Below are 12,506 nucleotides of genomic sequence, written 5' to 3' on the forward strand. Positions count from 1 at the left end.
GAGCTACCTGATGTAGACACAAATGAAGTTGAAGGAGGAGAAGAATCCATCTGACAAATTGCTCTAACATAGAGTTCCAAATGGTCATGGAAGGAATTAATAATATCCTCCCTCGGGTCAAAACCAGAAGTGTGTGTCTGAGTCGTAGTAGTAGGGGGCTGATTCTACTGAGAAGCCATATTTGCTGTGGTGAACTTTCTTGGACCTTGCTGTCCTGACTTCTTATTTAGATCTGAACCTTGCTTCTTACTTAATTCCTGGGCCCATTTAGGCTTCCCATGAAGACCCTAGCATGTTTCTTGGGTGTGTCGGGGTTTCTGGCAATGGGTGCACCATAGTTTGTCTGTCTTCTACCCTTTATTGAGGGTCCCCTTTCTTAAAAAAATTTCCCCCACCTGTAGTAACATTCCCTTTTGCTGCCAACACAACTGCATCCCTTCCGGAGCTTTTCATTAAATTTCTTTTACTTTCTTCCGACTGTACCAATGCATAATCCTCCTGGACAGATAGAAGATCCTTGCTATTTAGGATCTGGACAGATGGAAGATCCTTGCTGCCTAGGATTCAAACCATGGAGAAATGCACACTCTTTGTTGGGAAACAAGCTTCTTATATGCTTTTGCATCTTCATCACACTTCCAGTCTACACTCTAGTAGTGATCTAACTCCTTCCAGACGGAGGCCAAATCTGAATAGTACACAGAAAGGTTCCTCTCCCCTTGTTTACAAGTGGATAATTCTGCCTGTAACTGATAGATTTTTGCATAGTGACGCAGCTCAGAATAGGTCAATTTTGCCTGCTCCCAAATCTCATAAGCCGTTTCAGCCCACATAAAGTTCCTTCTCACCTGAGGCTGCATAGACACCGAAAGCCTAACCATGCTGTTTTCCTGGTTCCATCTGTCATACTCAGCACTCCCGGAATACGGTTCTTTAATTCTTCTATTTATATACCCTATTTTTCCCTTTGAAGTTATGTATAACTTGATCCCCCTCAACCATTCTAAATAATTCAAACCGTGTAGGGGTATTACAGGCATAGTGAAGGATAAATATATACCCCCACTTATTCCGTTATGCATTGAGGAGACTCCAGATGTGGCAGAGTCTTCACCACTCCTAATCACAACTTCAGGTTACACTCCAACTGAACACAAAAAGACCAAAAAGAAGCAACCGAACACCCCAATAAAAACCATTGCACTAGGGAATTAGAGACAACCACTCCCCTCCTTTCCCTTCTTTTAAATCTCAGTTCTTCAAACAAAAATCAGCTTCTATTACACATAACTCACAGGTCATCACTGGCCTACCATAAATCAGGTATGGCTGCTGTAGTAGCATGTACAGGTCCTCTCTTGACCTACAAATCAAGTGTGGCGGCTGTCGCAGCATATACAAGTCATCCCCTGACTTACAAATTCACAAGAAGGCTGTTGTTGCAGCATATAAAGGTCATCACCGACCTACAATCTGTTACAGGGATCAGTTGATCCCACAAAAAAAGGAAAGAAGAGGGTGTTGCTCACCTCACATTAACAAACTGAACCTATTACAGGTTCTGTTCTGGCACACGACCAGAAAAAATGAAAAAAGGAGAAAGGGAGAGAGAGTACTTCAATCCGATCTGAATCTGGATCTGGATCTTCAATAAATCTCACTATAGCTGGCAAAGGGAGAAGACAGAAAAGGTTTGCTCAATCTCTTCTTTCAGATCTCACAGTCCCGCTCTGGTACCATGTTATCCAGAAGAGAAGTAGGAAGAAGGGAAGAGAGAAGAGAGAAGAGAGCAGAAAGAGAGAGATTTGGAGTCACTCAAAAGAGGCTGGTGGTGCCAGCTTTTTATTATTTATACTAGGGCAACAACTTAAAATAAAAAGTGCTGAAAGTACCAAAGTACCCCTGCGGTACTAAACTTACAAAATAATAACCTTTCAACAAGCTGCAAAGCTCACATTCTCAAACAAGACACTATTAATTAATCATGTCAAATTTTCAAATACAAACACGACACAACCCACATAACATGCATTAATACGACAACTTGTTTAATTAATTCTATACTAAATGACACATATAACCCAAATTAACACAAAATCAACATGATTAAGTTAGACAGTTTTGTATGCCCTTAGCTTCAATCAGAATGATGTCCTTTATGAATTTATTGTAAATGAATAAAAGTGCATATTTGATTCATGTTCCCTTGGTATGTTTCTGCGTAATACCCTTAAACTGGTCACTTAATGAGACTCGTGTTAATTTAGAATGTTCACATCCAGTGGGTCAGTCTGGGGAGACCTATCCTGATAAGGCTAACACTGTGGTGCCACCAAGTCAGTTGGGGTGGCCTGTCTCAACTGCTAGGGTGAGACCCTAGGCACATACAGTGTAGGATTAATTGAATCTATGAACTGGACCAGATTTGTAGTATTGCCCCGAACCTTGGAGATTGATGGGAAAAACTTGAAAGTTACACCCGACCCCTACACTCGATTATGATACTACACTAGGTGTCGGATTGGGCTGTCTTTGATATACCAATCAGTGAGATCCTTAGCGGGGGTCAAAACCTGTGTATGTTGGGACAGTCTGAGAATTCATCTAAGTGGGTGATCGTAGTGACAGGATCAGCCCCTTTGTCGGACAAAGGTAATGATCGGGGATGCACTCTCACTGATGGAAACCAAGACTGTCGGTAGCCAATTTCAATCGTTGAGATTTGTTTTGCAAAGTATATTTTATATGAAATATAAAAGTATATATATATATATATATATATTATGGTTTCTAAAATGTTTGCAAGGAGGTTTTAATTCCCGGGATCCATATAAGCAGAGAGTGCAACACTGTTCCTTGCAACCGAGGGAGAGGTCCTCTCTTGTCGGGCAGTGTATGATCATTATGGGCTGAGAGGTTAAGTGTAAAACCATTGAGGATAATGTCTGATGGGATAATCTTGCATCTGCCCACAGTCCATGGGTGTTACAAGGTGGCTTTGCCTAGGGACCACTTAGGGTAAGTGTTGGGCCCATAGAGCCCATCAGATGGGTTTCAGGGGGTGCATTGTCCATAACAGTGTATTCAACTAGGCATTGTAACAAAGGCTGGGCTGAACCCATGTGGCTGATGTGTAGATCAATGCTTGGGTCCCATGCCATACAAGGAAGCCCAACTGGGCAGTAGTTAGGAAGGTTAAGTGAGCACATAAGCTTAATGGGCCTAAAGCCCATTTCGAACTGGGCTGTTTAATTAGTTAATTATGGGGCGAATTCTGAAATGGATTAGCTGATAACCCTATCCTCTCAGAGAGTCCAGATTTGAATGTGATTCAGATCTAGAAACCTCCTAATGAGATTAGGAGAAAGCTAATCTAATCTACAGATAAGATAAGGGTTTATCCTTATCGCCTAAAGAGAAGGCTTATCCAAATATGATTTGGATGAGCAGCTCCTAATTGGATAAGGAGCTGATCTTTTAGGTTAAAACAAAAGGAGGGGGTGACAGCCTTTAGAGACAGAAAAATCAGATTCTCTTTAGAGCTGAAAAACACAGAAGATAGAATTAAGCAACCCTGCAGAATTCCTTCTTGCCGCCTCCTTGTTCTCGCCGCCCTGTTTGCTAGTTTGATCTCCAGTTGTGGGAGAAGTCAAGATTCGATTTTGACATCAGTTCTTTGAGGAAGAATTGATAGAAAGCTATGCTCACGTGCCATCTTGTTGTTTCTTGCGAAGGACAAAGTTCTTGGAGAAGAACACTGTTGATTCTGCTCCATCCTACACTACGCCATCTTTAGTGGGAGCAGTCTTTGGATCCTTCCTTGGGCGTGAACACCTTCGTTGGGGGATACTATTTCACCGTATCAGGTATAATCCTCTCCTACTCCTTTTGGTTCAGACCTGGTTCAGTTTATGGTTCAAGAATGATGCTTGAAAATATTATTTTCTAAATAGGGAATGCGATTCCAGTTGAAGGGAGAGAAATTTTTGAAATTCGCCCCCTTATTCCGCAATCTTTGGGCGTCCATACGATGTATCTCTCATCCCTTCAGATTAACCTGTTTAAATTAAACAAAAAAATATATTTAAATAGTAAAATGAACATTTATTCATCCATTACCTAAACAAAATTATAAAAAACATTCAATGTCATCCTTACCTACCATAATAGTATTTCATCCAAATATAATCTAAACCACCATCTCTAAATTAAAACTAAAACATACATCCATGTTCCAATTCTTGAAACTTCGGATCATAAACATTTCATTTTTGTTAAGCGTGTCAACTTGAAATTGGGATGTTTATTAATTGATAGCTATGATTATAACCCTAGCAAGTGCGCTAGTTATCAAGTAGTATAAAAATATCGTTCCCACGAGGATTTAACAAAATAAGTATTAGAACTACAGCATTCCCTAATTATTTGGACAATCGAATTTCAGATTTAAGAGTAAAAGCTAATGTAAAGCAGAAAAAGAAAACCAGAGCAGAAGTAACCAATGCTGAAGTATGTAACGATTGATTGAATTCGCTAGGACTTTTGGTCCACTTAATCATTCCAATGAATATTAATGTATGAGATTACCCAAGATAATTTGTCATTCCCATAAGCTGAAGTCTTTCCAATTTTATTTAATATTGTCTCTTGAGATATACTAAAACTACTTCTATCAGGTAACCCTTCGATCTCTCGACTAGAGTTCTCAAGGTAGAAGTGCATTAAGTTCAAGGAAAAACTATTGCATTCAGATGAATCATGTGTATATACCCCTATATACCATTCAATTCACACCATGAATTATGTGGTCTGCTATATGAATTCCTCTATCGATTCACTCACATAAACCTAATCAATTAAGAGATGGTCACTCCTAATAGCATTAAGCAAAATAACTCATAGACTATATGGAAATCACGATCTTGGATAAATCAGAATAAAAAAATATATTCATTGTTATGATTAAGCTTTTCATAGTCCTAGCTACAAATAAATCAATTCATACTAGAGGAAATAAAATAAATAAGAGGAAAGAAAGAACTCATGGTGTCGCCCTTAGAGCTGAGGTCTCCTCTTCTCCTTGTCGCCACCTTTTTCTTGTAGTCTTCTTGCTTTCTTGACTGATTGCTCCTCTGCTTCTTGATACCTCTCTAGTCCGCCCCCCATCCCTTTATAAAGTTTAAAGGGGAGGGGGTGGTCTCCAACTCCTTGTTGGAGTTTATCTTTCAAAAATAGAAAGTCCTAATCTAATCCTACTCTTATCTCTTTATCTAGTGAACTCAATCTCTTTATCTTTCTAGGATTACATCACAAATTTAAATCTAGTAGGACTCTTCTCAGTTTCTTGTTCTTGCATTCGTATTAGGCTTCCTCTGCGAATTGGGTTACTGCAAGGCTTTTCTGCAAGTTGGGCTTCAACTACGAATTGGGCCTTCCTATGAATTTTCCCCGACTTCAGGCCCGGATTTGACTTCGATGCAGGCTGAATTTGCGAAAGCCCAAAGCATGAAAGTTGTAGCTTTCTCTCTTATCTTTCCAGTGAGTCTTGAATCAGCCCAATCGGATCTCGGATACAAGAGTTAGGCCCAGATTACTGAATGGTGCCGAAACTATGAAAAATCATCCGATTTGCCTTGCTTTTCTCCTGATGCCTTCTTTCATGCCCTGAACCAAAATACAAGAAATATGAGTCCATATAAGTACTAATTCAGTATAAAAGACTGAATATTTGAGGATAAAAATATGATAAGTTTTATTCTCATCATTAATCCTGTTAAACAGGTTGGCACGAACACGATTTAAATAAACCCAAACCAACTAACTTCATGTCATGTTTAACATGTCATGTCAAATATTGCCAGCCCTAGTTGCATGGACATCCCACCTTTGGAGGGGACTCATGAATCAACACATATCCACAAGTCAACTTGTGTCCAACTCTCCAAAATATGCCTGGTTCATTGACTCCCAAAATTATAAATCCTCAATTAAATGCATCTATATAACAGTTGTCTAACCTTTTGAACTGTCGAAGTATTTGTATTCTTCCCATTTACTTATAACATGTAATCCATTGTTTACTGAATTTTTTTCCAATTAACATCAAAATTAGGAAAACAATAAAAAAAAAATACTTTGGCCACATGACAAATAGGCAAAGGCTGTGAGTTTAATTTGTCAATTGTAAAAATTAACCATTAGTCTTTCCAGTAGGAACTGTTTAGAGTCTCTAGACTAGTAATAGATTTTTCTAGTGGTGCTGCTATCAAATCCTAGTAAGTCCCCAAGGGCATTCGTCCAATCATGAAGGCTGCAGCCAATAACTAGGATACACTAGATGCTTAGCTGTCAACTTGCACTGGTTACCGTAATGATATCTTATAGAATGAATGTGGTACCATGTAGTGTTCTCCCATGACCATTTGAAAGGTTGTTGTTCAAAAAAATTCTTCAGCAAACTCCAAATCCTATAGTAAGCATTTATAATCTAAATTGGAGGTAGGGGTGGAAATTTCTGACCGAATCCACTTGACCCATCCATTTAAGATGTGGGTTGAATATGGGTCAAGAAAAAAGGGTTGGGTTGGGTTAGGTTGGATCATGAATATTCATTTGAGTCAGCTATATGAAAGAAACTCCCTCTCACTAAACCAAGAGGAATTCACCAAGAAAACACCAGTAGGATAGAGAAATGGTACAAAGAAGAGAGAAGCCACACAATAAGGAGGATGGAGAGAATCTAAAGGAGAGGAGAGAGGAGAGAATAAAAGTTGGACTTCATCAGAAAAAAATAGATGGAGAAGGGATATGTAAGAGAAGAGAGAGAGAAGCCACACAACTAAAGGGAGAGAGTGGAGAGAGGATAGAGAAACGTAACAATTAGACTTCATTAGGGAAAAGTTATAGAAAAAAAAAAGGACATAAGAGAGAAAGAGAGAGAATCCACGTAACCAAGAAGAGAGAGAAGCTAAAGGAGAGAGAGTAAAGAGAGGAGAGAGAAACACAAAAATTGGATTTCATTAAAAAAGTTAGAGAGAGAAAGGTGATAAAGGAGAGAGAAGCCACATAACCAAGAGGAGAGAAATCTAAAGGACTGAGAGTAAAGAGGGGAGAGAGAAACATAAAAATAGGACTTCATTAGAAAAAGTTAGAAAAAGGACATATAGTCTAATGGAGAGAGAGAGAGAGAGAGAGAAAGAGAGAGACAGAGGAAAGAGAAACATAAAAATTGGAGTTTATTAGAAAAATTAGAGACAGATTCTAAAGGAGATAATAGGGAGAGTAGAGAATTATGTTTCTGTATCCTCTCTTCTATGTCCTTTCTTCTAGATTAACTGAAACTGAACTGTTTGGTCAGTTTCTCAATTTCGGTCACTTTCTCAGTTTTTCAGTTTTTCATGAGCACCCCTACCTTCTATCCATATGGTCACTGAGATTACTGCTGTGTAGGACTGCTTTTCCACCAAATTAATATTGCTTCCGTCCAATCAAAGCAAGCAAACCATAGATCTATCATATTGCTTGAGGCCAAAAATTTGAGACAACTTGACAAGAAGAACTGCTGAGTTAAAGCAGGAGTGTGTAATACGTGAAAACAGAGGTCCATAGGAATAGGAGATATTGTTCATGGCTATATAGCAACACTAAAATAGAAAATAAGAAAAGAAAGATATGCATGGATGGATTAAATGTTAAACTCTCACATGGAAGAAATTCTTAATATTTCCAAAAACAAGCACTCCAGTAACACAAAATAATCCAATCACACAACCCTGGCCATGCTAGAATTTATATGGAAGCCCTAATTCTTGTAGTGCTTGATTCCTAATTTCCTAACTCAGCCATCACCTCAAAGAACATAACAAAAAAATAACCTATGCCCAAATATTTTACTCTTCCAGGAATATTTTAGCAATCTTCTCCTTCAATTTCCACTAAGAGAACCTTTAAATTTCTGGTTAATAATGGTAAGAGTTAGAAGAAATACTGCTAATACTGCTGGTGTGGCTTCCTGAACCACTCTACTGAGAAAGGTAAATAATACATTTGAATATATTATTAATCTAATATATTCTGCCACCAAATTTGGCTATTTATCCATAAGTTCACAATCTCCTTGTGAGGGTTTGATCCTCTAAGTATAAATATGGGCATGGGTACTGGAAATAGGGATATGACTGTCCATGTCCTAAAATCTGGGACACATACAGGTACAGGTATCAAATGTAATATGCATATATCATGCTTTAGTGTCTAGTTTTTGAAGCTAAACGTCATTTCTCAAGACTTGCATCTTGCTAAATTTAATTAAATTTATAGCATGTATGGACTTTTATAGTTTGAAACATGTATAGTTTTGTGTATTATAATCTTAAAGTGTTAATACTACATCTAGAAGTGTCCATACAATATCAAGTGTTGTATCCAGTAAATATCATGTCCAACACCAGTAGACTAGGCATGTATAGGTATCCAGATATCACAGCAGAGCAGTAGGTCCTGCATCAACTAATCTACAGAATTGACTTTTTTCAACAATTTTTTAACTCACTTATTACCATTCATTCGGTTACCTTCTTAATCGAAGTGTCAAAAGAGAAAAGAGAAAGAAGTGAAGGACAGGGTGCATGCAGCTTATAGATTTATTAGAACATCACACCCTCCTCGCAGCTCTTGCAAAAGAAGAAAATTATAGAAGTAAATAAATAAAGGACAAATTACAAAGACGCCCCTGTACTATGGGGTTTGTGACAAAGACCTCCTGTACTTGTTTTGCGACAAAAACCCCTTATACTATGACAGTGAGACAAAGTCCCCGTTCCGTTAACTTTCCATTGAAATATGCCATTGCAATATTTTTTAATCCCCGTACAATTGATTCCTTCGCATTTCTCTCTCTCCCCGATCTCTCTTCTCCTTCCCCTTTCTCTCCTTCCCTTTCTTCTTCCCGCTTTCCTGCCGAAGTCACAATCGAAATCGGCAGCAGTGGAGCATTATCATCAGGATATTTAATCCTCCAGTGAACGCATTGTACAAGGGGTTTTTGACAGTACGATGACTTAGCTGAGCTTGAATGGCTCTCGAATTTTGTGGAGGAATCTAATCAGAAGCTGCAACTGATTTGTGGGATGAAAGCGCGCACGGATGATGTGTCCAAAACACGAGAATTCCAACCAGAGAACAACAAGAATAAGTCGATATTTCGTCCAGAGATGTCAGCTCCCGCCAAAGCGAGAAGCAAGAGTTCCCGCGCTCCTCCGGGCAACAGAAATGGAAAGCAAAAAGAATTGACAAGAAAAGAAAAGGAACAGAAGATTTCGGTACCATATCCACCTTTTCCTTCTTCTCCATTTTCTTCTGCTTGGTAATTCCGCGGCAGGGCAGAGAATTTAAAGCCTACGAAGTTTCAAAGTTAGGACCAAAATCGGATCTCTTACGACAAGAAAATCAGAAAATTACGGAAATTCTCCGGAGAATTATGTCTGCTAAAACTGTCGAGCTGAATTGAGTTCTGCACGAGTGAATCCGCTAAACCGTACTGATCAATCAGATTAGCTGCCTGAAATCGGGCCCAGCGTGGTGATGGATTAAATAATCCTCACGGCTAGATACATCGAAAATTGGGTTAGCGTGAAGGATGCGAATTGGAATGTTTCGTGAGAACAAATGTCGGACTCGCTGCCGGCCGGTACTCTGCTGGGACCAAACTCCCTGACTTGTATCGGACACCGCATGCGTTGCAAAGCGTCTTCGGACCCATGGGCCCGGTCCGCCACTGCGGTGTCTTGTCGGTGACACAATCCAGGCATTTCCGCCCCTCACCATTGCCACTTGCACCGTCTGAACTTTCTCTCTTCTTCGGTGTCCCTTTCGTGCTTTTCTTACCGGAACTCGTCGCAACGTCGGATTCCGACGACAATGTCGTCGACGACAGTACGAGCAATCTTGAAGACCAGTTGCCCGGAGCAGCGCGGAAACGCTGTTTGTTTTGTTTTCACTCTCATTTTAGCGTTTTAAAGCTTCCTATGGAAGAAAATATGTTGTGCAGTTTGCACTCTCTAGTGCTAGTTCTATTGTGATAACTGATAAGGGCCCCCAGAAGAACGTCCACTCTCTACTGAAATCTTAGGTTTGGTTACTCGAAACCAGGTTTGATTGGTTTGACCATTAGAATTTCATTTCTCATGTCATTGGAGCCAACTGATAAACAAGATGCATGTGGCGGCTATGGCCAAGAGGAACGGAAAATAGAGGAAAGCGGGAACAAGGAAGAGGAGGAGAGAAAAAGGGGAAGAAAAAAGAGAGGACCACTCTCATTTTAGCGTTTTAAAGCTTCCTATGGAAGAAAATATGTTGTGCAGTTTGCACTCTCTAGTGCTAGTTCTATTGTGATAACTGATAAGGGCCCCCAGAAGAACGTCCACTCTCTACTGAAATCTCAGGTTTGGTTACTCGAAACCAGGTTTGATTGGTTTGACCATTAGAATTTCATTTCTCATGTCATTGGAGCCAACTGATAAACAAGATGCATGTGGCGGCTATGGCCAAGAGGAAGGAAAATAGAGGAAAGCGGGAACAAGGAAGAGGAGGAGAGAAAGAGGAAGGGGAAGAAAAAAGAGAGGGAGAGAGAGAAATGTGAAAGAATCTAAGGTACCGCCACTGCTGTTTGTGTACGTGTGGGAAGATGAACAGTATGTTTTTTTCAACGGCGGATTTCAAAGGAAAGCTAACGAACGAGGTTTTCGTCTCACGATTATAGTACAGGAGGGTTTTTATCGCAAACACTATAGTACAGGGGGTATTTATAATTTATCTATGCCTTAGCTCCTCACTAAAGGTTTTACGATGTTGTAGTCATTGACTGCACGTCTGTTAGTGTCACTAGTTGAGTTGATAACACTACAAGTATCAAATTATTCAATGCTTCTAAACCTTCTATGGCTTTCTCAACTTTTAACCTGTTGTCAGGCATTTATTTTAAGCTTTTATGTCCTATTTTACCATCATAGCACAGGGGAAATCTATGCTGCTGGTCCAGGAGGACTTTGACCAATTAACCCCTTAGTGAATTTTGATAAATATCACTTGATTGATTACTATTTTATTTTATGATATTGGTTGATGATTACAAGGTTTTCCAAAGTATCATGTTTTTCTTGTATCATAGTCAAATGCTAGGAAAAAAAATGGAATTTGCTTTTGCCCAAAACCTGTGTAACTAGTTTGACCTCCATGCAGGACCTCACACTGCTCATTTCAGATTGGACCAATTCTGTTAGTAGAAGAACCCTTTACGGTATATTTCCAGTGATTTTACCATTGCTCTTCATTTGATTGCTTGCCTAGATGTGATATTTGGCAAAATTTTTCTTTGAATTGCAGATTGAAAATGGCTTAATGACCCCAACCATGAAAATAAGGAGGGACAGAGTCATAGCTCGATACAACGATCAAATTGCGGAACTCTACCATTAGATTCTTTTTCTCTCTTTTTTCAGAAGCTTTCTTGATAGTTGTATGTACGCCCCCTGTGAAATTTCCTGGTAGTAGTGGCCTAACATCCGCCAGAGAAATGGGAAAAATATTTTGGCCAGCATAATAATAGTATTTCCGTGAGAATTCGATGCACATTTAGCATTGCCTGCAGAAAAAGGAAATTGATTATATTAGAATGTTAATTATATTTGAATTTTATAATAAGCAGAAATTTAAATGCCAAATTTAAAAAGATCCATCATAACCACCAACTTCTTAGGAAGCCTGCAGATCAGGAAACTGATTTACATGATCTCGGAACTTAAAACAGCAAGAGTAACATACAACTCCATCCGTGGAGAATATTTTCTTAGGGAAATTGATTTAAACTCCCGTTTTTTCTAGCAAATTATTTACGCTAAATTAAGGGACCTTTCATTGGGGCTAGTGACACTTTAAGCACCTACAAGTGTGATATTATAGTACCCTGAACTTTGGGAGATACACATTCAAGTCTAACTCCGTTAAACCAACATTATAATTTCTCTCTCTCTCTCTTCCATTATCCTTCTCTCCGTTTATTCCCCCACTATTGCAATAAATCCAAACAAGCACCCATGCAAGTAAGTTCACCCCGATTTCCTCCCCTTTTCCCCTCTCTGCGACAAACCCAAACCGAGCATCTAATACTGTATTTCATTAAACAAACTAATCAAATCAGTTTCAGGACTTTTAATTTCACAAATACCCCTTCTCTCCGTTATTCCCCCACTATTGCAACAAATCCAAACAAGCACCCATGCAAGTAAGCTCACCCCGATTTCCTCCCCTTTTCCTCTCTCTGCGACAAACCCAAACCGAGCATCTAATACTGTATTTCATTAAACAAACTAATCAAATCATTTTCAGGACTTTTAATTTCACAAATGCCCCAAAGTACACAGGTACAGATCGGATTGATGTAAACCATTGTTATACGGGCACCAGTATGCTTGAGCGCAGCAACACAGGTACAGTGATTATGACATCGG

General features: G+C 39.2%; 1 protein-coding gene across 3 annotated transcripts in view; it reads left to right on the plus strand.

Moving 5' to 3' along the window:
* Nucleotides 1-11,720, plus strand: part of LOC148874540 (putative acyl-activating enzyme 16, chloroplastic) — a 133,132-nt gene extending 121,412 nt beyond the window's left edge. For 2 of the 3 annotated variants that reach the window (XM_088963650.1, XM_088963652.1), the window contains exons 17-19: nt 3,735-3,866; nt 11,239-11,296; nt 11,383-11,720. In XM_088963650.1, coding sequence (XP_088819776.1) covers nt 3,735-3,866; nt 11,239-11,296; nt 11,383-11,475 — 283 coding nt within the window. In that variant the 3' untranslated portion in view covers nt 11,476-11,720. The remainder of the gene's footprint in view (nt 1-3,734; nt 3,867-11,238; nt 11,297-11,382) is intronic. The other variant, XM_088963651.1, reaches the window with a different exon arrangement.
* Nucleotides 11,721-12,506: the final 786 nt, after the last annotated feature.

Source organism: Nelumbo lutea, chromosome 1, assembly GCF_056320005.1.
Source record: "Nelumbo lutea isolate HS-2025 chromosome 1, American lotus-T2T, whole genome shotgun sequence".
Lineage (NCBI taxonomy): Eukaryota > Viridiplantae > Streptophyta > Magnoliopsida > Proteales > Nelumbonaceae > Nelumbo > Nelumbo lutea.